Source organism: Ammospiza caudacuta, chromosome 30 (genome assembly GCF_027887145.1).
Source record: "Ammospiza caudacuta isolate bAmmCau1 chromosome 30, bAmmCau1.pri, whole genome shotgun sequence".
In the NCBI taxonomy this organism is placed as follows: Eukaryota; Metazoa; Chordata; class Aves; order Passeriformes; family Passerellidae; genus Ammospiza; species Ammospiza caudacuta.
Window position 1 is genome coordinate 3,399,122 of NC_080622.1, and position 26,804 is coordinate 3,425,925.

General features: G+C 41.9%; 1 protein-coding gene across 1 annotated transcript in view; it reads right to left on the minus strand.

Annotated features, from left to right (window-relative positions):
- LOC131569673 (GON-4-like protein) overlaps positions 1–26,804 on the minus strand; it is a 59,237-nt gene that overhangs the window by 18,170 nt on the left and 14,263 nt on the right. The window contains exons 10-22 of the mRNA XM_058821929.1: positions 25,522–25,714; positions 22,322–22,423; positions 21,448–21,488; positions 19,032–19,135; positions 16,069–16,267; positions 15,512–15,598; positions 13,251–13,419; positions 11,705–11,849; positions 11,409–11,559; positions 7,510–7,626; positions 4,554–6,185; positions 1,791–2,037; positions 585–766 (exon numbers count right to left, since the gene is read on the minus strand). Of these exons, the coding sequence (XP_058677912.1) occupies positions 585–766; positions 1,791–2,037; positions 4,554–6,185; positions 7,510–7,626; positions 11,409–11,559; positions 11,705–11,849; positions 13,251–13,419; positions 15,512–15,598; positions 16,069–16,267; positions 19,032–19,135; positions 21,448–21,488; positions 22,322–22,423; positions 25,522–25,714 (3,369 nt within the window). The remainder of the gene's footprint in view (positions 1–584; positions 767–1,790; positions 2,038–4,553; positions 6,186–7,509; positions 7,627–11,408; positions 11,560–11,704; positions 11,850–13,250; positions 13,420–15,511; positions 15,599–16,068; positions 16,268–19,031; positions 19,136–21,447; positions 21,489–22,321; positions 22,424–25,521; positions 25,715–26,804) is intronic.

The following is a 26,804-nucleotide window of genomic DNA, read 5'->3' on the forward strand; positions in this document are numbered from 1 at the left end:
CCCCAAATTTGGGATGTTCTGAGGCAGAAAACCCCAAATGTCTGATAGTCTGTGGGAAATTTCTCATCTTCCGTGGTAAAAAACCCCAAATTTCTGACGTTCTGAGGCAAATTTCTGACGTTCTGTGGCAGAAAACCCCAAAATTCTGATGTTTTGTGGCAGATTTTTGATATTCTGTGGCAGAACACCCCAAATTTCTAATGTTCTGAGGCAGAAAACCCCAAATGTCTGATAGTCTGTGGGAAATTTCTCATCTTCCGTGGTAAAAAACCCCAAATTTCTGACGTTCTGAGGCAAATTTCTGACGTTCTGTGGCAGAAAACCCCAAAATTCTGATGTTTTGTGGCAGATTTTTGATATTCTGTGGCAGAACACCCCAAATTTGGGATGTTCTGTGGTAGAAACTCCAAATGTCTGATAGTCTGTGGGAAATTTCTGACGTTCTGTGGCAGAAAACCCCCAAATTTCTGACGTTCTGTGGTAAAAAACCCCAAAGTTTTGATGTTCTGTGGCAGAAAACCCACAAATTTGGGATATTTTGTGGTAAAAAACCCCAAATTTGTGATGTTTTTGGGCTGCCTTACCCTGGTGAGGTAGGCCTGGGCGAAGGCCAGGTCCTTCTGCTCCCTCAGGGGGTCCCTGTCCAGGATGTCCTCGTCGTAGAGCAGCAGCAGCTTGGCCGTGTCCTTGCTGCCCCGAGCTCTGCCCCTCCTGCTCCTGCTCCTCAGGGAGCTCCTGCTCCTCCCCGGGGCCTTCAGGGCCTCTCCTGGGGAGGATTCAACAGAAATTGTTAAATTTGTGCAAAATATATGTTTTCTGTGCTGCCTGGAAGGGGAGGAGAAATCTACGTCCCAAGTGGAAGTGTGGGTATAATCGTTGCTGGTATCCCCAAAGATCTCATCTGCTGGTATCCAAAAAAAAAAAATACTCACAGGACTCACCTGGTGTCCAAAAAAATCCCCAAATAATTCACCTGCTGTCCATAAAACCCCACAGAACTCGCCTGCATCCAAAAAAACCCCAAAGAACTCACTGCTGGCATCCAAATAATCCCAAAAGAACTCACCTGATGGCATCTAAAAAACACCCAAGACCTCACCTGCTGGTATCCACAAAAAAATACCCAAAGCACTCACCTGCTGTCCAAAATAACCCCAAAAAATTCACCTGCTGTCCATAAAACCCCACAGAACTCATCTACTGGTATCCCCAAAGACCTCACCTGCTGGTATCCAAAAAAAAAAAATACTCACAGCACTCACCTGGTGTCAAAAAAAAACCCCAAAGCACTCACCTGGTGTCCAAAAACCCCACAGCACTCACCTGGTGTCCAAAAACCCCACAGAACTCCCCTGCTGTCCCCAAACTCCCCTGTGTCCCCAAACCCACCAGATGTCCCCAAACTCCTGTGTCCCCAAACTCCCCTGCTGTCCCAAACCCACCTGCTGTCCCCAAACTCCCCTGCTGTCCCCAAACCCACCAGATGTCCCCAAACCCACCTGCTGTCCCCAAACTCCCCCATGTCCCCAAACCCACCTGCTGTCCCCAACCCACCAGATGTCCCCAAACCCACCTGCTGTCCCCAAACTCCCGTGTCCCTAAACCCACCAGATGTCCCCAAACTCCCCCATGTCTCCAAACTCACCTGCTGTCCCCAACCCACCTGCTGTCCCCAACCCACCAGATGTCCCCAACCCACCTGCTGTCCCCAACCCACCTGCTGTCCCCAAACCCACCAGATGTCCCCAACCCACCTGCTGTCCCCAACCCACCAGATGTCCCCAACCCACCTGCTGGCCTCCTGAGGGTCTCCACCTGAGGCGACGCCGCCTTGGCCGTGGTGGCAGCAGATTTGGGCTCCTCTGAGGGGTCCCCACACGTTTCATCCTCCTTGTGTGAGCTCTCCATTCCCTCCCCTTCCTCCTCCTCCTCTTCCTCAGGCTCTGAGTTCTCCTCCTGGGAATTCTCCTCTTCAGAATCTCCCTCTTGGCTCAGACGTCTCTCTGTGGCCAGCCAGGTCAGTTTTTCCATTGTTTCCTTAGAAATAATCATTCAAAAATCCCATTTTTTAAAATTTTATTTGGCTCAAAAATATAATTTTTAAATTATTATTTCCTTAGAAATAATGATTTAAAAATCCCGGTTTTTAAAACTAAAAAAAAAAAAAAAAATTTTAAAAATATATATTTAAAAATATTTTTTAAAATAGAATTTTTAAAATTTTATTTGGCTCAAAAATATAATCTTTTGAATTATTATTTCCTTAGAAATAATAATAATAATAAAATCCCATTTTAAAATTTTATTTGGTTTAAACGTCTCTCTGTTGCAGCCAGGTATAACATAATATAATACAATACAATACAATACAATATAATATAATATAATATAATATAATATAATATAATATAATATAATATAATATAATGTAATGTAATGTAATATAATGTAATATAATGTAATGTAATGTAACATAACGTAACAAATAACATAACGTAACATAACATAATATAATATAATTTTTAAAATGTTATTTGGCTCAAAAATATAATTTTTAAAATTATTATTTCCTCAGAAACAGTAATTAAGAAATCCCATTTTAAAATTTTATTTGGTTTAAACGTCTCTCTGTGGCCAGCCAGGTCAGTTTTTCCATTGTTTCCTTAGAAATAATAATTTTAAAAATCCCATTTTTAAAAATTTCATTTGGCTCAAAAATAGAATTTTTAAAATTTTATTTGGCTCAAAAAAGATAATTTTAAAATTTTTATTTGGCTCAAATATATAATTTTTTAAATTATTATTTCCTTCGAAATAATCCCCAGTGGGATTTCCAGTGGGATCTCCATTGGGATTTCAGTGGGATTATCAGTGGGATCCCCAGTAGGATTTCCATTGGGATTCCCAGAGGAGTTTCCATTGGGATTTCAGTGGGGTTCCCAGTGGGATTCTCAGTGGGATCTCCAGTGGGGTCCTCAGTGGAGTTCCCAGTAGGATTTCCAGATCCCCAGTGGGATTTATCCCTAGTGGGATTTCCAGTGGGATCCTCAATGGGATTTCCAGTAGAATTTCCAGTGGGATCTCCAGTAGGATTTCCAGATCCCCAGTGGGATTCCCAGTGGGATTTCAATGGGGTTCCCAGTGGGATTTCCAGATCCCCAGTGGGATTCCCAGTGGGATTTCCAATGGGATTTCCAGTGGGATTCCCATTGGGACCCCCAGTGAGATTCCCATTGGGATTTCCATTGGGATTCCCAGGGGGAGTTTCCATTGGGATTTCAATGGGATTATCAGTGGGATCTCCAGTGGGATTTCCAGTGGGATCCTCAGTGGAGTTCCCAGTAGGATTTCCAGATCCCCAGTGGGATTCATCCCTAGTGGGATTTCCATTGGGATCCCAGTGGGATTTCTAGATCCCCAGTGGGATTTCCATTGGGATTTCAGTGGGATCCTCAGTGGGATTTCCAGTAGGATTTCCAGTGGGGTCCTCAGTGGGATTTCCAGATCTCCAGGAGGATTTCCAGTAGGATTCCCCTGTGGGATTCTCAGATCCCCATTGGGATTTCCAGTGGGATCTCCAGTGGGGTTCCCAGTGAGATTCTCAGTGGGGTCCTCAGTGGAGTTCCCAGTAGGATTTCCAGATCCCCAGTGGGATTTATCCCTAGTGGGATTTCCAGTGGGATCTCCAGTGGGGTCCTCAGTAGGATTTCCAGATCTCCAGGAGGATTTCCAGTAGGATTCCCCTGTGGGATTCTCAGATTCCCATTGGGATTTCCATTGGGATTTCAGTGGGGTTCCCAGTGGGATTCTCAGTGGGATCTCCAGTGGGGTCCTCAGTGGAGTTCCCAGTAGGATTTCCAGATCCCCAGTGGGATTTATCCCTAGTGGGATTTCCAGTGGGATCCTCAATGGGATTTCCAGTAGAATTTCCAGTAGGATTTCCAGTGGGATTTCCAGATCCCCAGTGGGATTCCCATTGGGATTTCCATTGGGATTTCAATGGGATTATCAGTGGGATCTCCAGTGGGATTTCCAGTGGGGTCCTCAGTGGAGTTCCCAGTAGGATTTCCAGATCCCCAGTGGGATTTATCCCTAGTGGGATTTCTAGATCCCCAGTGGGATTTCCATTGGGATTTCACTGGGATCCTCAGTGGGATTTCCAGTAGGATTTCCAGCGGGATCTCCATTGGGATTTCAGTGGGATTCCCAGTAGGATTTCCAGATCCCCAGTGGGATTTATCCCTAGTGGGATTTCTAGATCCCCAGTGGGATTTCCAGAGGGATCCCCATTGGGATTCCCATTGGGATCCCCAGTGAGATTCCCATTGGGATTATCAGTGGGATTCCTAGTAGGATTTCCATTGGGATTTCAGTGGGGTTCCCAGAGGGATTTCCAGTTAGATTCCCAGTAAGATTCCCCAGTGGGATTCTCCAGTGGGATTCCCCAGTGGGATTTCCAATGGGATCCCTGACTCCACAGGGTGTTTTAGGACACCCCCGGTTGCCCTTTTTAAAGGATTTTCAAGTTTTATCTTTTCAAGTTTTATCTTTACCTGCAGCTCCGGCACCGACAGAATCGACTCCTCCGAAGCTGATGACATTTCCTCATCCTCATCTTGCGTAAAATCATCAAAATCATCTTCCTCCTCCTCCTCCTGCCCTTCCCTGTCCCCTGCGGCCTCGGGGCCGGCCGGTGTCCCCACGGAGAGCCCGTCGATGCTGGAGGAGTCCCCTGGGGGGCTGCTGAAGCCTGCCTCCCTCTCAGCTGGGCACTGGGGGTTCCTTGGGGAGTCCCCGGTGCCTGGGGGCCCTGCAGCCCCCCCAGGCTCTCCCTGCTGCTCCCCCTGGGCAGGGCAGGGCCCAGCCTGGCCTTGCTCCTCTGCCTTCTCCTCACAGGGAATCTGCTCCTTCTTGGGCTCGTCCCCACAGGAGCAGGCGGCCTCCATGTTCAGCTCCTGGCCAAGGCCCAGCATGAACTCCTCCTTCCTTTCAGCACATAAAATTTCTCTTTTTTGCGCCAGGCTGGCTTCTTTGGGAGCGTCACTTAAATCTTCAGACTTGATTTCCACCGACGCATCGGGATTTTCTAAGTGAGGCAAAAGCTCCACCACGGGCAAAGGCTCTGATGTGTTCCCATCTCCCTCTGCCACTGCCCAGCTGTTCCCCTTGTCCTGAGCGTCCCCACGGGCAGGGTTGGTGCCACACTCCTTCTTTGGGGACAAAGTGGAGCAAGGGACAAAGAGCTCTGAGGGCTCCACCTTGGGCTCCACCGCAGGGAAAGCTCCTGGAGCAGGGAGCAGGGTCAGCTTCTCCTCCCCTTCTCTCCCAACAGGGCTGGGAGACACAATCAGGGATGGGATGGACGAGGTCACCAGAGGCTGGTTGAGGGGACACGGGAAGGTGGAGGGGTTCACCAGCAGGGTGGTGACAGGAATGGCCTGAGCGCCCCGGCCCACGGCCGTGCTCAGGGGCTGGATGACATTGCAGCCATTGCCAATGTTGAGCACCTTCACTGTGGTGGCAGGGACGGTGAGGATGACAGGGGAGGGCTGGATCACAGGGGCAGCTTTGATCACTGGGGATGATTTGGGCCCTTTTTTCCTCTGGTAGCCCTTCCTCACGCACGGCCTGCGCGCCCTCATGGCGCCCAGGGCCGGCAGCATCACCTTGGGCTGGGAACCCCCCGGCTCTGAGGCCACCACAGCACCTGGGAAGGCTTGTCTGGAGCTCGGCTGCCCAGCGGGCAGAACATTCTGGAATTCCACGGCATCCCCAGCTGCCAGCACTGCTGGGACCCTCAGGGGTGGCGGGGCTGGCTGGATGGGCCGAGGGACGCGGCCGCGGACCCTGCTGGGGGCGGCCTCCGCCTGAGGCAATTTCTGGTTTTTCGGCACGCCCAGGGGGCTGGAGCTGGGCTGCAGGCAGGGGCTGGGCCGGATCAGCACGGGTTTCAGAGCTGCACACCTCTGCCTCCTCCAGGGCCTCCTGGAGAAGCGGTTGCCCAGAGGTTTCAGGGTGAGCACGAGCCCCTTGGGCATCAGCAAAGGATATTTTTCATCACATTCCCCGCCTGAAGTTTCCTTCTCTGCCCCCACGAGGGCAGATTCTCCAGCAGGTGAAGCTGGTGTCTCCTTGGCATCTTCTGCCAGCTGCTTCAGTTCTCTCTGGATGGAGGGCAAGCTTGCCTGAAAGGAGCAAGAATTTATTTTAATTATTTTATTTAATTATTATGTATTTCTGTATTTTCACCTTCACACAGCAGCACAGAAGGCAACTCTGTGAGCTGGCAGAGCTTCCTCTACCTGCTTCTACAAGCAGGATTTATTTCCTTTCTACTACTCCATGTTACTTAATAGTAACATAATAGTACATAATAGTACATTAAATTAATGAGTTGCACTGCAAAGCCTTTAGGAGACTGAGATCCTGAGGAAAAACAAAGGTATTTTTGCTTTATAAAGGTTGCTTTAGTAAAAATCAGATTTTGTGGGAAGGAAAGTTCCATGTGGAACAGGGGGTGATGAAGAGAAATGGATTTTATGGCATTCGAGTGCAGTTGTTGCCTTGGGGACAGGGCTCCCTTAGTGCCTGACGCACAGGAATGGTGTCTGTGGCTCCAGGAAAAATCCAAAAGGAAAAAATCCAAAAGGGAAAAATCCAGAAGGAAAAAATCCAGAAGGAAAAAAATCCAGGAGGAAAAAAATCCACCAAAGGAAAAAATCCACAAGAGGAAAAAATCCAGAAGGAAGAAAACCAGAAGGGGGAAAAAAAAAAAAACAGAAGGAAAAAATCCAGAAAAAAATCCACAAAAGGAAAAAATCGACAAAAGGAAAAAAATCCAAAAGGAAAAATCCACATAAGGGGAAAATCCAAAAGAAAAAAATCCACAAGGAAAAAAATCCACAAAAGGAAAAAATCCACAGGGAAAATCCACAAGGGGAAAAACCCACAAGGAAAAAATCCACAAGGGGAAAATCCACGACGAAAAAATCCATGAGGAAAAAATCCACAAAAGGAAAAAATCCACAAAAGGAAAAAAATCCAGAAGGAAAAAATCCAAAAGGAAAATCCACAAGGAAAAATAAAATCCACAAGGGGGAAATCCACAAAAGGAGAGAAATCCACGAAAGGAAAGAAATCCACAAGGAAAAAAAATCCACAAAAGGAAAAGAAAAACCACCAAAGGAAAAAATCCACAAAAGGGAAAAATCCACAAGGAAAAAATCCATAAGGAAAAAATCCATAAGGGGAAAATCCACGAGGAAAAAATCCACAAGGAAAAAATCCATAAGGAAAAAATCCACAGGGAAAATCCAAAAGGAAAAAAATCCACAAGGAAAAAAAATCCAAAAGGAAAAAAAAACCACAAAAGGAAAAAATCCACAAGGGAAAAATCCACCAAAGGAAAAAAATCCACGAGGAAAAAATCCACAAAAGGAAAAAAATCCCCACAAAACCAAATAAAACCCCCCAAAAATGCCGCAAACCCCAACTCCCCTGAGGAAATACCTTTAACCAGAAGGGCAGGCGCTGCTCCTCCCTCTCCACAGGCGCCTTCCACTCGTGGGGCTGCAGCTCCTCACAGACCCTGAGCAGCACCGGCAGCTGCTTGGTCCTCTTGTAGTGCTGAGGGGACAGGGGACAAAGGGACAGGTGACAAAGGGACACAGATGACACTGCTGGGGTGACACTGCAGCCACACAGGTGACAAAGGGACACAGGTGACACTGCAGCTCCTCACAGCACCTGAGCAGCACCGGCAGCTGCTTGGTCCTCTTGTAGTGCTGAGGGGACAGGGGACAAAGGGACAGGTGACAAAAGGGACACAGGTGACAAAGAGACACAGGTGACACTGCAGCCACACAGGTGACAAAGGGACACAGGTGACACTGCTGGGGTGACACTGCAGCCACACAGGAGACACTGCTCAGGTGACACTGAGCCACAGGTGACACTGCAGCCACACAGGTGACACTGCTCAGGTGACACTGCTCAGGTGACACTGCAGCCACACAGGTGACAATGCAGCCACACAGGTGACAAAGGGACACAGGTGACACTCCAGCCACACAGGTGACACTGCAGCCACACAAGACAAAGGGACACAGGTGCCACTGCTGGGGTGACACTGCAGCCACACAAGACAAAGGGACACAGATGACACTGCTGGGGTGACACTGCAGCCACACAGGTGACAAAGGGACACAGGTGACACTGCAGCTCCTCACAGCACCTGAGCAGCACCGGCAGCTGCTTGGTCCTCTTGTAGTGCTGAGGGGACACGGACACAGGGACAAAGGGACACAGGTGGCACTGAGCCACAGGTGACAAAGGCACACAGCAGACAGAGGCACACAGGTGACACTGCAGCCACACAGATGACACTGAGCAACAGGTGACACTGCTGAGGTGACACTGCAGCCACACAGGTGACAAAGGGACACAGGTGACACTGCTGGGGTGACACTGCAGCCACACAGGTGACAAAGGGACACAGGTGACACTGCAGCTCCTCACAGCACCTGAGCAGCACTGGCAGCTGCTTGGTCCTCTTGTAGTGCTGAGGGGACACGGACACAGGGACAGGGGACAAAGGGACAGGTGACAAAGGGACACAGGTGACACTGAGCCACAGGTGACACTGCTGAGGTGACACTGCAGCCACACAGGTGACAAAGGCACACAGGTGACACTGCTCAGGTGACACTGCAGCCACACAGGTGACACTGCAGCCACACGGGAGACAAAGGCACACAGGGGACACTGCTCAGGTGACACTGCAGCCACACAGGTGACAATGCAGCCACACAGGTGACAAAGGGACACAGGTGACACTGCAGCCACACAGGTGACACTGCAGCCACACAAGACAAAGGGACACAGGTGACACTGCAGCCACACAAGACAAAGGGACACAGGTGCCACTGCTGGGGTGACACTGCAGCCACACAGGAGACACTGCTCAGGTGACACTGAGCCACAGGTGACACTGCAGCCACACAGGGGACAAAGAGACACAGGTGACACTGCTGAGGTGACACTGCAGCCACACAAGACAAAGGGACACAGATGACACTGCTGGGGTGACACTGCAGCCACACAGGTGACAAAGGGACACAGGTGACACTGCAGCTCCTCACAGCACCTGAGCAGCACCGGCAGCTGCTTGGTCCTCTTGTAGTGCTGAGGGGACACGGACACAGGGACAAAGGGACACAGGTGGCACTGAGCCACAGGTGACAAAGGCACACAGCAGACAGAGGCACACAGGTGACACTGCAGCCACACAGGTGACACTGCAGCCACACAGATGACACTGAGCCACAGGTGACACTGCTGAGGTGACACTGCAGCCACACAGGTGACAAAGGGACACAGGTGACACTGCTGGGGTGACACTGCAGCCACACAGGTGACAAAGGGACACAGGTGACACTGCAGCTCCTCACAGCACCTGAGCAGCACTGGCAGCTGCTTGGTCCTCTTGTAGTGCTGAGGGGACACGGACACAGGGACAGGGGACAAAGGGACAGGTGACAAAGGGACACAGGTGACACTGAGCCACAGGTGACACTGCTGAGGTGACACTGCAGCCACACAAGACAAAGGGACACAGATGACACTGCAGCCACACAGGTGACAAAGGCACACAGGTGACACTGCTCAGGTGACACTGCAGCCACACAGGTGACACTGCAGCCACACGGGAGACAAAGGCACACAGGGGACACTGCTCAGGTGACACTGCAGCCACACAGGTGACAATGCAGCCACACAGGTGACAAAGGGACACAGGTGACACTGCAGCCACACAGGAGACAAAGGCACACAGGTGACACTGCTCAGGTGACACTGCAGCCACACAGGTGACACTGCTCAGGTGACACTGAGCCACAGGTGACACTGCAGCCACACAGGTGACACTGCAGCCACACAGGAGACACTGCTCAGGTGACACTGCTGGGATGAAGGACTGGGCTCTCTGCAGGTGTTCATGTCAATAAAGGGATTTTTTCATAAGGTTTTACCCACAGGAATATTAAAAATAATAACCAGGAGCTCACTGCCGTGCTGGCTGCTCTCACAGGTTCAGGCAGCTGGGCAGCTGTTGTTCTGTTTTATCTGGTGTTGTTTTATGTAGGTGTTGTTTCATGTATTTTTGTTTTATGTGGTTTTGTGCAGGTGTTGTTTTATCTTGTTTTTGTTTAATACAGGTGTTGTTTTATGTGCTTTTGTTTTATGCAGGTGCTGTTTTATCTGGTTTTGTTTTATGCAGGTGTTGTTTTATCTGGTGTTGTTTTAAGTGTTTTTATGCAGGTGTTGTTTCATGTATTTTTGTTTTATGTGGTTTTGTGCAGGTGTTGTTTTATCTTGTTTTTGTTTAATACAGGTGTTGTTTTATGTGCTTTTGTTTTATGCAGGTGTTGTTTTATATAGGTGTTGTTTTATCTGATTTTGTTCTATGCAGCTGTTGTTTTATGTGATTTTATGCAGGTGCTATTTTATGTGTTTTTGTTTTATGCAGGTGCTGTTTTATCTGGTGTTGTTTTATGTGATTTTATGCAGGTGCTGTTTTATGTGTTTTTATTTTATGCAGGTGTTGTTTTATCTGGTTTTAGGCAGGAGTTGTTTTATCTGATTTTGTGGCTAAGGGAAATAAAAGGTTAAATCCTGACTGCCACCACAAGGATGATATTTTATTTAAAATAAGAAGCCCTTGGAACACAGAGCAGCTGCTGGAAGGGTGTTTTATCTGGTTTTGTTTTATGCAGGTGCTGTTTTATCTGGTTTTGTTTTATGCAGGTGTTGTTTAATCAGGTTTTGTTTTATGCAGGTGCTGTTTAATCAGGTTTTGTTTTATGCAGGTGTTGTTTTATGTGGCTTTGTGCAGGTGCTGTTTAATCTGGTTTTGTGCAGATTTTGTTTTAACTGGTTTTGTTTTATGCAGGTGTTGTTCAATCTGGTTTTGTGCAGATTTTGTTTTAACTGGTTTTGTTTTATGCAGGTGTTGTTCAATCTGGTTTTGTGCAGATTTTGTTTTAACTGGTTTTGTTTTATGCAGGTGTTGTTCAATCTGGTTTTGTGCAGATTTTGTTTTAACTGGTTTTGTTTTATGCAGGTGTTGTTTAATCTGGTTTTCTGGCTAAGGGAAATAAAAGGTTAAATCCTCACTGCCACCACAAGAACGACTTTTTCTTGAAATAATTCACCTGGATAAAGTTTTAATCAGCATCACTGAGTTTTACCAGCACTATCTGACCTCTAAAGAGTCCAATCAGCCTCGAAACACCTCCCAAATCCAGTGACTAATGGAAATAAAAGGTTAAATCCTCACTGCTACCCCAAATATGAAAATTTATTTTAAATAAGAAGCCCCTGGAACACAGAGCCCAGGAGGTGGCCCTTACCCTGATGATGTTGTCAGGGGCTCTGTTCATGTTGAGGTTCTTGATCCTCACCGTCAGCTGGTGGGCAGTTTTGGTGGGCAGCAGATATTTGCTGATCAAAGGCTTGGGGAAATCCGTCCCTTCGAAATGTTTCAGCCCTAAAGCCAACAAGCTGCGCGGGGAAAGAGGGAAGGGAAGGGATAAGAAACCTCTCAGCTCTCGCCAAGGATGGAAATTCTCTTTAACAAAGCAATTTCCACCCATTTCGTGCAAGAATTGGGCAATAATTGTGCAAGAATTGGGCAATAATCACTCACTTGTCCTCTGCCTTGGTGAAGACAATCTTGTCCCGGGGAGGGTTTGCCCTCAAGGCACAGATGGGCAGCAGCTCTGGGTACATGAAAACTTTCCTGGTTGCCAAAATCCAGGCCACTTGCTTGGGCAAACACGAGAATTCGTTTGCTGGGAAAAGAATGAACAGGGAGGGACAGTTTTGGGTGTGTGGATGGATGTTTTTCACTGCTCACTTCTTGAAAAATCTGCTTTTTTCACTCCTTTCGCTGCAAAAATAATTTCTTGTTTTTAGAATTTGCAGATTTCCTTGTTTTCCCCTTTTAAGTTTACACCAGCAAAATGTAAAATTCTTTTCCTTTTTCATCATTTCTTTTGCTTTGTAGCAAGGCAAAGACCAAGTGGCCACTCTGAGCCAAGAAAACACTTTTAGTATATTGTAATTAAGAAATAATTAACTTCTGATTGTGATGCTGTGAGTTATGATATCTGGATTGTCTCATCCTTCACATGAGACTGAAAATGGAATAAAAATTGTTTAAAACATCTCTCAATTGCCCCAAATCTGGGTCAGAAAAGGGAATAATCCTGTCCCTTCACTTATATTTCTTCATAACCTGTACTTGGTGTGGCTAAAGCTGAGAGACAAATAAACACTTTTAATATATTGAAATTAAGAAATAATTAACTTCTGACTGTGATGCTGTGAGTTATGACATTTGTATTATCTCACTCTTCACATGAGACTGAAAATGGAATAAAAATTGTTTAAAACAACTCTAAATTGCACCAAATCTGGGTCAGAAAAGGGCACAACCCACCCTGTCCTCTCACTTCTATTTCCTCACAGCCTGCTCATGCTTTCCCACCCTGTCCCTGTGGGAAATGGATTTATAGAAAATTGGTGTGGAAATTCGACATTTCAATGTACTAAAACACTTTTAGTATATTGAAATTTAGAAATAATTAACTTCTGATTGCGACGCTGTGAGTTGTGATATCTGGATTGTCTCATCCTTCACATGAGACTGAAAATAGAATAAAAATTGTTTAAAACATCTCTCAATTGCCCCAAATCTGGGTCAGAAAAGGGAATAATCCTGTCCCTTCACTTATATTTCTTCACAAGCTGCTAACTGGTGAGGCTATAGCTGACAGACCAAGAAACACTTTTAGTATATTGAAATTTAGAAATAATTAACTTCTGATTGCGATGCTGAGAGTTATGACATCTGTATTATCTCACTCTTTCACATGAGACTGAAAATGGAATAAAAATTATTTAAAACAACTCTAAATTACACCAAATCTGGGTCAGAAAAGGGAATAATCCTGTCCCTTCACTTATATTTCATCATAACCTGGTACTTGGTGTGGCTAAAGCTGAGAGACAAATAAGCACTTTTAATATATTGAAATTAAGAAATAATTAACTTCTGATTGTGATGGTGTGAGTTATGATATCTGTACTATCTCACCCTTTATATAAGACTGAAAATAGAATAAAAATTGTTTGAAACAACTCTAAATTACACCAAATGTGGGTCAGCAAAGGGCACACCCCACCCTTACCACTCTTGCCAGCCTTCCTGGGGCTGCACTCCACGGGCACCCGGGCATGGAAGTCGTGCAGGAGCTGCAGCGCCCCCTGCAGGTTGCAGGGCTGGAACATGCTCTGGAATTTGGGGTTCTGCGGCGCCTGGTGCAGGCTGGAGCTGCAGGCAAAGCTGCCCAGCTCGCTCTGCGAGGGCAGCACAGACAGGCCGGGAACAGAGAGATAAATGGAAAAAATCAGATTGTGAATTATAAATGATGGCATTAGAAATATGATATACATATTCAGATTATAAATCAAATTATATTGTATTATATCATATTATATCACATCATATTATATTATATTATATTATATTATATTATATTATATTATATTATATCACATCATATCACATAATATCACATAATATCGTATTATATTACACTATATTATATCATATTATATCACATCATATCATATTATACTATATTATATTATACTATATTATATCATATTATATTATATCATATTATATCATATTATATTATACTATATTATATTATACTATATTATATTATACTATATTATATTATACTCTATTATATTATACTCTATTATATTATATCATGTTATATCACATAATATTATATTATATTATATTATATTATATTATATTATATTATATTATATCATATTATATTATATCACATCATATCACATCATGTTATATTATATTATATTATATTATATTATATTATATTATATCATATCACATCATATCACATCATATCACATCATATCACATCATATCACATCATATCACATCATACTGTATTATACTGTATTATATTGTATTATATTGTATTATATTGTATTATATATTATATTATATTATATTATATTATATTATATTATATTATTATATCACATCATATATTATACTATACTATACTATATTGTACTATACTATATTATACTATATTATATTATACTATACTATACTATATTATACTGTACTATACTATATTATACTATATTATATTATACTATACTATACTATATTATACTATACTATATTATATTATACTATACTATATTATACTATATTATATTACATTATACATTATATTATTATTGTTATTATAACTACTATTATTTATATAAATACTAATATTTAGCGCTATAAATAATAATATTATAAATCTATTATTATTAGTAGGAGTAGGATTAACATGGAAAAAATCAGACTGTAAATTATAAATGATCAGATTAAAAATGTGATATAAGTAATTGGATTATAAATCAAATTGCATTATATTGTTATTGATGCTATAATTATAATAATACTATTATTTATATAAATAATAATATTTGGTGCTATTATTATTATACATTATTATATTATATTTATTATGTTATATCATATTACATTATATATTATATTATATTACATTACGTTACATTACATTATATTATATTACAATATTATTATGATAGTATGATGACATTATTATTATTATTATTATTATTATTATTATTATTATTATTATTATTATTATTATTATTATTGTCGTCTGATTATAAATCTTCATTTGGGGCATCACAAATCCAGGGAAATAATAATAACAATAAATTGATTATCCATTGATTATCCATATATTGATTATCCATTCCAATATTTGTCCCATTAAATTGATTAGCCATTCCAATATTTATCCCATAATCCATTCCAATATTTATCCCATTAAATTGATTATCCATTCCAATATTTATCCCAATAAATCCATTATCCATACCAATATTTATCCCATTAAATTGATTAGCCATTCCAATATTTATCCCATTAAATTGATTAGGCATTCCAATATTTATACCATTAGCCATTCCAATATTTATCCCATTAAATTGATTATCCATTCCAATTTTTATCCCATTAAATTGATTAGCCATTCCAATATTTATCCCATTAAATTGATTAGCCATTCCAATATTTATCCCATTAAATTGATTATCCATTCTAATATTTATCCCAATAAATCCATTATCCATACCAATATTTATCCCATTAAATAGATTATTAATTCCAATATTTATCCCATTATCCATACCAATATTTATCCCATTAAACTGAAAACTAACATTCCTATCCAGACCCTTAATTCTCAGTTGAATGGGATAAATAAAACAATTCACCTTTCTAAGTAAATTAATTATAAATAAATTCATATTTCTAAGTTTGCCCAGAGACCAGGAATAATTTGAATTTATGGATATTTGATTTTAGGGCATTTCTTACCAAAAACATCTGGGTGGTGCTGGCCTCTGAACTCAGAGCAGGGTTGAAACTTGCCAGGAGATGGATTTGAGTCAGGAGCTGAACGTGCTTGAGGAATAAAATCAGAAAAATTGGATTTTTTAAAAGTTTATCACAAATCCAAGGAATTGGAAAGCACAAATCCAAAGGCACAAGAAATATCCCCTGAGCGCAGCAAAAATCTCTGCAAAAATATCTTAAAATCAACAGAAAACTGAGGGGAAATGTTAAAAGTTTATTATAGAAATTTTGAAGATATCAGAAATTTTTGGGCAGTTTCTCAGCTTTTGTGCCAAATTCTCATCATGACCAACACAGATATTAATTTTTTTCCTATAAAAATACATAATTATTTCTTTAACAGCAAAGATTTCAGCTTTTAGAACTGCTCATTTCTGAATCCATACACAATTTTGTGTGGTGGCAGGAGGAAACAAAAAATAATTCAAACTAGATTAGGAATAATACCCTTAAACAGTAAAAAAAATCGATAAAAATAGGATTTTTACAGAATATAATCACTAAAATAAAATTCTTACCTGCTGCATTTGCTGCTGGAGCCTCTTCCTCTGGGCAGTGTCCAGGACCAGGCTGTGCTGGGGTTTCTCATTTTGATTTTTGGATTTTTCAGTTTCTTGGGGTGCTTTGATTGAGGATTTTTTAATTCTCAGCTGCTCCAGTTGTTCCTTCACTGTCTGGTGCTGCTTGTTCAGCAAATTGGCCAGAGGCTCCTCAAATCTGATGGAAATCAAAATTTAAATATGTAATTAAATGTAATAAATCCCTAATTCAATAATGCTTCATGTTTATTTAGAATTTTATTTATATATATATTTTTTTTTAATTTTATTTATTTAGAACATTGATTATATATTTTATTCTATCTGGGTTCGGTTTTACCATCCCTAAACTAAGTCCAGTGGAAGGTCTCCAGAAAGACCAAAACTGATTCAAATCCTGCTACTTGATTAAAAAATTAATTAAAAATATTAAAAAATACTAAAAAAATTTAAATATTTATGTATTTTAAAATATTTACTTATAATTTTATAATCGAAAATATTTTATAACAATTTTGATAATATTTTAAAAACATTTAATAATATTATTTTTGTTATTTATATTTCTTAAAATAACATTATATTATTTCTAATATTGTTATTATTATAATTAATATTTCATTATAATTTAAATCTGAAAAAATTTTTAATATTTAATTATTTCCCAGCCTTATGCTGAGAACTCTACCAGAGGTCCTACAGTAAGAGCTACTCCTGGAGCAGGAATTCATTATTTCATTATTAATAATTATTTTATTGATTTTAGTTTTAATTTATATGTATTATATATTATACATATATTACATATCATATACTATATATAATATATAATATATCATATATCATATATTATATATAATTATACATAAAATATAATAATACATATAATATATATTGTATATATAATAGTATATAATATTATTATATAATAGTATATAATATTATGAAATATTATTATTATATAATATTAAATATAGTTATATCTATAATATTATATATTATATATTATAGAATATATAACATATATTATATAATATATATTATATTATATTATATTTTATTATATTATATTACATTACATTATATTATATTACATTACATTATATTATATATATGATATAATATAATAATATATAATATATAATATATATTATGTATAATAGTATATAATATTAGATATTATATAATATTACTATATAATATATAACGGTAAATATAATTATATCTATAATATTATATATTCTATATTATGCAATAATATATTATAGAATATATAATATATTATAGAATATAGAATACATAATATATTATATATTATATATTATATATTATATATTATATATTATATATTATATATTATATACTATATATATATTATTTAATAATGTAATATGTTATATATTATATAATAATATATATAAAATATATAATAATTATATATAATATATATAATATATATAATATATTTATTAATAAATAAATCGATAAATAAATAAATATTACATATTTTTATTTCTATAAAATTCTATTTCCAAATCAATGTGCCTGCTTTCCGTCTGTAGCTGGCTCAGAGCTGTGCCCTGCCCTGTGGCACTGCTCAGCCCAGGGACAGCACCCAGCCATCCCAGCCTTCGTTTTTGCTCCTTTCCCAAACAGACCCAGCTGCACCTTGAGCTGCTCTGCCCCATCAGTGAGGAGCCACCCCCCATCAGCAGCTCCTTCTGGAATTATTATCTGGAGAGAAATCACAGAAATATTGAATGATTTGGGTTGCAGGGAGCTTAAAATTTAATCTCATTTCACCCCCACTGCCATGGCAGGGACACTTTCCACCATGCCAGGGTGCTCCAAAATGTCCAACCTGGCCTTGGGCACTCCCAAAAAAAACCACAGATTCCCTGGAAAATCTGGTTTGATGTGTTTAATCCTCAAGTGTCCAAAGATTTCTGAGTTCAGGAGTTAAGAGTTAGATCCTCATCTCCTCAAGTTTGGGTGCAAGGGGATTTTTGGTGGGAGCAATGTGCTCATAGAACCATGGAATGGTTTGGGTTGAAACAGAATTTAAAACTCATCCAGTCCCAAGAGCAAGGACATTTTCCACCATCCCAGGGTGACCAAACTGTCCAACCTGGCCTTGGGTACCTCCAGGAGCAGAACAGCTTCTCTGGGAAATCTGTTTTAATGAGTTTAATCCCAAGTGTCCAAAGATTTCTGAGTTCAGCAGTTAAGAGTCAGATCCTCATCTCCTCAAGTTTGGGTGCAAGGGGATTTTTGGTGGGAGCAATGTGCTCATAGAACCATGGAATGGTTTGGGTTGAAATAAATCTTAAAACTCATCCAGTGCCATGGGCAGGGACCCTTTCCACCATCCCAGCCCTGTCCAGCCTGGCCTTGGATGCTTCCAGGAGCACCCACAGCTGCTCTGGGAAATCTTTTTTAATGAATTTAATCCCAAATTTCCAAAGATTGGGGTGCTTAGGACTTTCAGCTCCTCACTCCCCCATTTTAGGTGCAAGGGGATTTTTAGTAGGGACACTGTGCTCATAAAACCATGGAATGGTTTGGGTTGAAATAGACCCAAAAACTCATCTCTGGAAAATCTTTTTTAATGAATTTAATCCCAAATATCCAAAGATCGGTGAGCTCAGGAGTTTCAGCTCCTCACCCCCTCAGTTTAGGTGCAAGGGAATTTTTGGGCAATGGAATGATTTAGGTGGAAACAGACCCAAAAACTCATCCAGTCCCAAGAGCAAGGATATTTTTCACCATCCCACATTGATCCAAGCCTTGTCCAGCCTGGGCCTGGACATTGCCATGAAGAAAAATGGCTCAGAGCTTTCAGAACAGCGCCCTGAGCTGCCAGGACAGTTTTTCTCTTTGGTGGCTGCCACAGAGGCTTTTCCTCAGAGGAAATCAGGACAGAAATAAATAAATTCTCCTACCTGAGGGCCTGGGGGGTGTTGAAATTTGGCCTGGACTCTGTAACAGCATCTCCATCTTCTGGCCTCTCATCTTTCATGCTGGAGAAGCCCATCTCCCCCTGGAACTGCAGAGACATGCAGCAGCTCAGAGGAGGGAGCTCAAGGAAGGAATTTAACTTTGGCTCATGAAGCTCATGATGGTCTGCTCAGCACAGAGCCTCCCTTCAGGAAATCCCTAAAGACCCTCAGGAAATGCCTGCAGACCTTCATTTTACAGAGCTTCCCTTCAGGAAATCCCTGCAGAACTTCATTTTACAGATCTTCACTTCAGGAAATCCTTACAGACCCTCAGGAAATCCCTGCAGATCTTCCCTTCAGGAAATCCCTGCAGATCTTAAGGAAATCCCTACAGATTTTCATTTCAGGAAATCCCTACAGATCTTCACTTTAAGAAATCCTTGCAGATCTTCACTTTAGGAAATCCCTGCACATCTTCATTTCACAGAGCTTCACTTTAGGAAATCTCTGCAGACCTTCCCTTCAGGAAATCTCTGGAGATCTTCACTTTAGAAAATCACTACAGATCCTCAGTTCAGGAAATCCCTGCAAATCTTCCCCTTCAGGAAATCCCTGCAAATCTTCCCTTCAGGAAATCCCTACAAATGTTCATTTCACAGTCCTTCACGTCAGGAAATCCCTACAGATCTTCACTTCAGGAAATCCCTGCAGATTTTCACTTCACAGATCTTCCCTTCAGGAAATCCCTGCAGATTTTCACTTCAGGAAATCCCTACAGACCTTCATTTCACAGAGCTTCACTTCAGGAAATCCCTACAAATCTTCACTTCAGGAAATCTCTACAGACCCTCAGGAAATCCCTAGAGATCTTCACTTTAGGAAATCCTTGCAGACCTTCACTTCAGGAAATCCCTGCAAATCTTCATTTCAAGAAATCCCTGCAGATTTTCACTTCACATATCTTCATTCCAGGAAATCCCTGCAGAGCTTCCCTTCAGGAAATCCCTACAAATCCTCACTTTAGGAAATCCCTGCAGATCTCCAGGAAATCCCCACAGATCTTCAGGAAATTCCTGCAGATCTTCCCTTTAGGAAATCCCTACAGATTTTCACTTCAGGAAATTCCTACAAATCTTCACTTCAGGAAATCCCTACAGATTTTCACTTCAGGAAACCCCTACAGATCTTCACTTCAGGAAATCCCTGCAAATCTTCACTTCAGGAAATCCCTGCAGATCTTAAGGCAATCCCTACAGATTTTCATTTCAGGAAATCCCTACAAATCTTCACTTCAGGAAATCCCTACAGATTTTCACTTCAGGAAATCCCTACAAACCTTCACTTTAGGAAATCCCTACAGATTTTCACTTCAGGAAATCCCTGCAGAATTTCACTTCAGGAAATCCCTGCAAATCTTCACTTCAGGAAATCCCTGCAAATCTTCACTTCAGGAAATCCTTATAGACCCTCAGGAAATCCCTACAGATCGTCACTTTAGGAAATCCCTACAGATTTTCACTTCTGGAAATCCCTACAAATCTTCATTTCAGGAAATCCCTGCAAATCTTCACTTCAGGAAATCCCTGCAGATTTTCACTTCAGGAAATCCCTACAAATCTTCACTTCAGGAAATCCCTACAAATCTTCACTTCAGGAAATCCCTGCAAATCTTCACTTCAGGAAATCCCTGCAGAATTTCACTTCAGGAAATCCCTGCAGATCTTAAGGCAATCCCTAGAGATTTTTATTTCAGGAAATCCCTGCAAATCTTCACTTCAGGAAATCCCTACAGATTTTCACTTCAGGAAATCCCGACAAATCTTCACTCCAGGAAATCCCTACAAATCTTCACTCCAGGAAATCCCGACAAACCTTCACTTCAGGAAATCCCTGTAGATCTTAAGGCAATCCCTACAGATTTTCATTTCAGGAAATCCCTACAGATCTTCACTTTAAGAAATCCCTGCAGATCTTCACTCCAGGAAATCCTTATAGACCCTCAGGAAATCCCTACAAATCTTCACTTCAGGAAATCCCTGCAGATCTTCACTTCAGGAAATCCCTACAGATTTTCACTTCAGGAAATCCCGACAAATCTTCACTCCAGGAAATCCCTACAAATCTTCACTCCAGGAAATCCCTACAAATCTTCACTCCAGGAAATCCCTGGAAATCTTCACTCCAGGAAATCCCTGCAGATCTTCACTGCAGGAAATCCTTATAGACCCTCAGGAAATGCCTACAAATCTTCACTTTAGGAAATCCCTGCAGATTTTCACTCCAGGCAATCCCTGCAGACCTTCCCTTGCCAAGGCCAAACCTGCCCCAGCAGTGGCAGAGCCCCTGGCACAGCCCAGCACCCTCCAGTGCCACATGCCAGCTGCCAGCCCTGCTTTTGTGCCACTTTGTTATCACTTACTGTCTCAAACAGCTCCTCCATCAGCTCATTCACCTCCTTTTCTGCAAGGAAAATTAAAAGGGATTATCAAGATGCCTTTTCCAAGAAACACTCAGCAAATCCTGTCATAATATCAGCTCAATTGAAGGAATTTCTCTCACAGAGGGAAATCCTCCTCCTACAAACAGAGGACCAAAAAAAGAAAGGCCCCTGATAATTCCTTTTTTTAATGCTGGGCCCAAAAAAAATCTTGAGCTGAGGTTGTCTGGATTTAAAATATCACATAAAACCTAATTTTTTATATTCATAATATATTATATATAATATTATATATAATATTATATATAATATTATATGTAATATATAATGTACAATATATAATGTATAATGTATAATATATAATATACAACATATATTTTTATATTTTCATATATTTTATATATTATATATTTTATCTAATCTAAATACATTTCATATTTACAAAATTGCATATTTATAATTCATGATTAAATTTAAAGTTATGCAAATCTGCACTAAGACCTAAAGCAAGTGTGGCTTTTTGCAAAGCCAGAAAATGATATGTTTATAAAACTAAAGTCTGTGAGGACTTTAAAATCTAATTAAATTCAATCACAAGGCAAACATTCAAGTCTGAACTGCCTTTCAGAATGTATTATCACCTAATTTCAGGTTTTATTGTCACCTAAATTTTGTTTTTCAGGTTGTGCTGAGCACAGCAGCTCAGCCCAGATCCTCCCACGCACTCCCAGAGAGCCAAAAGCTCTTCAATTAAATAAATCTTTATTTAATATCCTGCACCACAAAAATTCCTCGCCACAAAACAATTCCCAAGGAATTACTACAAGGCAGGAGGGGGAATTCCTGAGGAACTCACTGGTGATTCTCACAGCACGGTCATTCCTGAAATCTTCTGTGTCTGGTTCATCCAGATCTTCCAGGAAATTGTACTCAGGGTCATCATCATCATCAGCTTCATCTGCAAAAAAGCAGGTTTTAATCAGGTTTTAATCAGGTTTTGAGCAGATTTAATCAGGTTTTGAACAGGATTTAATCAGGTTTTAATCAGGTTTTTGAGCAGATTTAATCAGGTTTTGAACAGGTTTTGAGCAGGTTTTAATCAGGTTTTGAGCAGGTTTAATCAGGTTTTGAACAGATTTAATCAGGTTTTAATCAGGTTTTGAACAGGTTTTAATCAGGTTTTAATCAGGTTTTTGAGCAGGTTTTGAGCAGGTTTTAATCAGGTTTTGAACAGGTTTTGAACAGGTTTAATCAGTTTTAATCAGGTTTTGAACAGGTTTTAATCAGGTTTAATCAGGTTTTGAGCAGGTTTTAATCAGGTTTTGAGCGGGTTTTGAGCGTGTTTAATAAGGTTTTGAACAGGTTTTAATCAGTTTTTAATCAGGTTTTGAACAGGTTTTGAGCAGGTTTTGAACAGGTTTAATCAGGTTTTGAACAGGTTTTGAACAGGTTTAATCAGGTTTTAATCAGGTTTTGAACAGGTTTTGAGCAGGTTTAATCAGGTTTTGAGCAGGTTTTAATCAGGTTTTGAACAGGTTTTGAGCAGGTTTAATCAGGTTTTAATCAGGTTTTGAACAGGTTTAATCAGGTTTTGAACAGGTTTTGAGCAGGTTTAATCAGTTTTTAATCAGGTTTTGAGCAGGTTTTAATCAGGTTTTGAACAGGTTTTGAGCAGGTTTTGTCATCATCCTGCCCCAGCACCAAGCCAGGAGTTTTATTTATTCACTGTCACAAAGAGGAATTTTGGATTTATGGAAACAAGAACAAACCTGACAGCTCAAACTGAGTTCTGCTCAACTTCTGGCCAAGTTCTCACCAAGCTCCCACCAAGCTCTGCCCAGGGAGGTGGTGGCATCACCACCTCAAAATGTGCTTAAACAAACCTGGATGTGGCAATTTTAACACAAATTCATGGTGTTTCTCACACCAGTGACCCCTCCATCTCTACCAGGTACCTTCATTCTCCATGTCAACATCCATGACCAAGTTCCGGCCAAGTTCTCACCAAGCTCTGACCAGGGAGGTGGTGGAGCCACCGTCTCTGAGTGTATTTAAGCCTGGATGTGGCAATTTTAACACAAATTCATGGTGCTTTCCACACCAGTGACCCTCCCAAGGTCCACCTCTACCAGGTACCTTCATTCTCCACATCATTGTTCATGACCAAGTTCTGCCCAAGTAAGTTCTCACCACGTTCTCACCAGGTTCCAAGTTCTGCCATGGCCTGCCCAGGGAGATGGTGGAGCCACCACCTCAGAATGTGTTTAAATAAACCAGGATGCAGCAATTTTAACACAAATCAATGCCGTTTTACACACCAGTGACCCCTCCAGCTCCACCTCTCCCAGGTACCTTCATTCTCCACGCCATCATTCATGAGCAAGCTCTAACCAAGTTCTGGCCAGGAAGGTGGTGGAGCCACCATCCCTGAATGTATTTAAGCCTGGATGCGGCAATTTTAACACAAATTCATGGTGTTTGTCACACCAGCGACCCCTCCATCTCTACCAGGTACCTTCGTTCTCCACGTCATTGTTCATGACCAAGTTCTGGCCAAGTTCTCACCAAGCTCTGACCAGGGAGGTGGTGGAGTCACCATCCCTGAATGTATTTAAGCCTGGATGTGGCAATTTTAACACAAATTCATGGTGCTTTTCACACCAGTGACCCTCCCAAGGTCCACCTCTACCAGGTACCTTCATTCTCCATGTCATCGTTCTTGAGCAAGTTCTGATCAAGAGCAAGTTCTCACCAGGTTCCAAGTTCTGCCATGGCCTGCCCAGGGAGGTGATGGCATCACCACCTCAGAACGTGTTTAAACAAGCCTGGATATGGCGATTTTAACACAAATTCATGGTGTTTGTCACACCAGTGACCCTCCCTAAGCTCCAGTTCTACCAGGTACCTTCATTCTCCACGTCGTCATTCATGACCAAGTTCTCCCCAAGTAAGTTCTCACCACGCTCCCACCAAGTTCCAAGTTCTGCAATGGCCTGACCAGGAAGGTGGTAGAGCCACCATCCCTGAATGTATTTAAGCCTGGATGTGGCAATTTTAACACAAATTCATGGTGTTTCTCACACCAGTGACCCTCTCAAGGTCCACCTCTACCAGGTACCTTCATTCTCCATGTCATCGTTCTTGAGCAAGTTCTGATCAAGAGCAAGTTCTCACCAGGTTCCAAGTTCTGCCATGGCCTGCCCAGGGAGGTGATGGCATCACCACCTCAGAACGTGTTTAAACAAGCCTGGATATGGCGATTTTAACACAAATTCATGGTGTTTGTCACACCAGTGACCCTCCCTAAGCTCCAGTTCTACCAGGTACCTTCATTCTCCACGTCGTCATTCATGACCAAGTTCTGCCCAAGTAAGTTCTCACCACGCTCCCACCAAGTTCCAAGTTCTGCAATGGCCTGACCAGGAAGGTGGTAGAGCCACCATCCCTGAATGTATTTAAGCCTGGATGTGGCAATTTTAACACAAATTCATGGTGCTTTTCACACCAGTGACCCTCCCAAGGTCCACCTCTACCAGGTACCTTCATTCTCCGTGTCATCGTTCTTGAGCAAGTTCTGAGCAAGTTCTGAGCAAGTAAGTCCTCACCAAGTCCTTCCCAAGTAAGTTTGCACCAAGTTCTCACCAAGTTCTCACCAAGTTCTCCTCATGCTCTGCTCAAGTTCCAATCAAGTTCCTACCAAGTTCTGCCATGGCCTGCCCACGGAGGTGGTGGAGCCACCATCCCTGAATGTGTTTAAACAAGCCTGGATGGGGCAATTTTAACACAAAATCATCGTGCTTTTCACACCAGTGACCCCTCCAGCTCCATCTCTCCCAGGTACCTTCATTCTCCACGTCATTGTTCATGACCAAGTTCTGCCCAAGTAAGTTCTCACCACGTTCTCACCAGGTTCCAAGTTCTACCATGGCCTGCCCAGGGAGGTGGTGGTTTCACCACCTCAGAATGTGTTTAAACAAGCCCGATGTGGCAATTTTAACACAAATCAATGTCGTTTGACACACCAGTGACCCCTCCAGCTCCACCTCTCCCAGGTACCTTCGTTCTCCACGTCGTCGTTCATGAGGCCCCTGAGCCACCTCTCCCACTCCTCGTCGTCGCCCGTGCTGGGCTCGTACATGTCGGGGGTGATGTCGGGCGCGCGCAGCTCGGCCTCCAGCTGCCCCAGCGGAACGTCCTTCAGCGGCCGCTTGGAGCGCGTCCTGAAGGCAATCAGGCTGTCCTCCAGGGGCTGCAGGGACAAATTAAACATCCCTGCCGTGTCCACCTCAGAAAAAGCCACAGAGTGGCAGGAGAAAAGTGATAAAGTCCTAGGAAAAAGTGATAAAGTGCTGGGGAAAGAAACACAAAGGTCGCCCAGAATGTCCCAGAAAAAGCCCAGGACATCCCAGGGCAAAGCCCACGAAGTCCTCCCAGAATGTCCCTGAAAAAAACACACAAACTCCTCCCAGAATGTCCCAAAAAAAACCCCAAAGACCCAGGAAAAAGCCCACAAAGTCCCCACAGAACTTCCTTAAAAAAACCCCAGAACATCCCAGAAAAAGCTCAGGATATCCCAGGAAAAAGCCCAGGAAAAAGCCCACAAAGTAACCACAGAACGTCTCTGAAAAAAACCCAGAACATCCCAGAAAAAAACCCAGAACGTCCCAGGAAAAAGTCCAGGAAAAAGCCCACAAAGTCGCTCCAGAATGTCCCAGAAAACACCACACAAACTCCCCCCAGAACGTCCCAAAAAAACCCCCAAAGACCCAGGAAAAAGCCCACAAAGTCCCCACAGAACTTCCTTAAAAAAACCCCAGGACGTCCCAGAAAAAACCCAGAACGTCCCAGAAAAAGCTCAGGATATCCCAGGAAAAAGCCCAGGAAAAAGCCCACAAAGTCCCTCCAGAATGTCCCAGAAAAAAATACACAAACTCTCCCCAGAATGTCCCAACAAAAACCCCAAAGACCCAGGAAAAAGCCCACAAAGTCCCCACAGAACATCCCAGGAAAAAGCCCATGAAGTCCCCCCAGAACGTCTCTGAAGGCAATCAGGCTGTCCTCCAGGGGCTGCAGGGACAAATTAAACATCCCTGCCGTGTCCACCTCAGAAAAAGCCACAGAGTGGCAGGAAAAAAGTGATAAAGTCCTAGGAAAAAGTCATAAAGTGCTGGGGGAAAGAAACACAAAGGTCGCCCAGAATGTCCCAGAAAAAGCCCAGGACATTCCAGGGAAAAGCCCAGGAAAAAGCCCACAAAGTCCCCACAGAATGTCCCTGAAAAAACCACACAAACTCCTCCCAGAATGTCCCAAAAAAAAACCCCAAAGACCCAGGAAAAAGC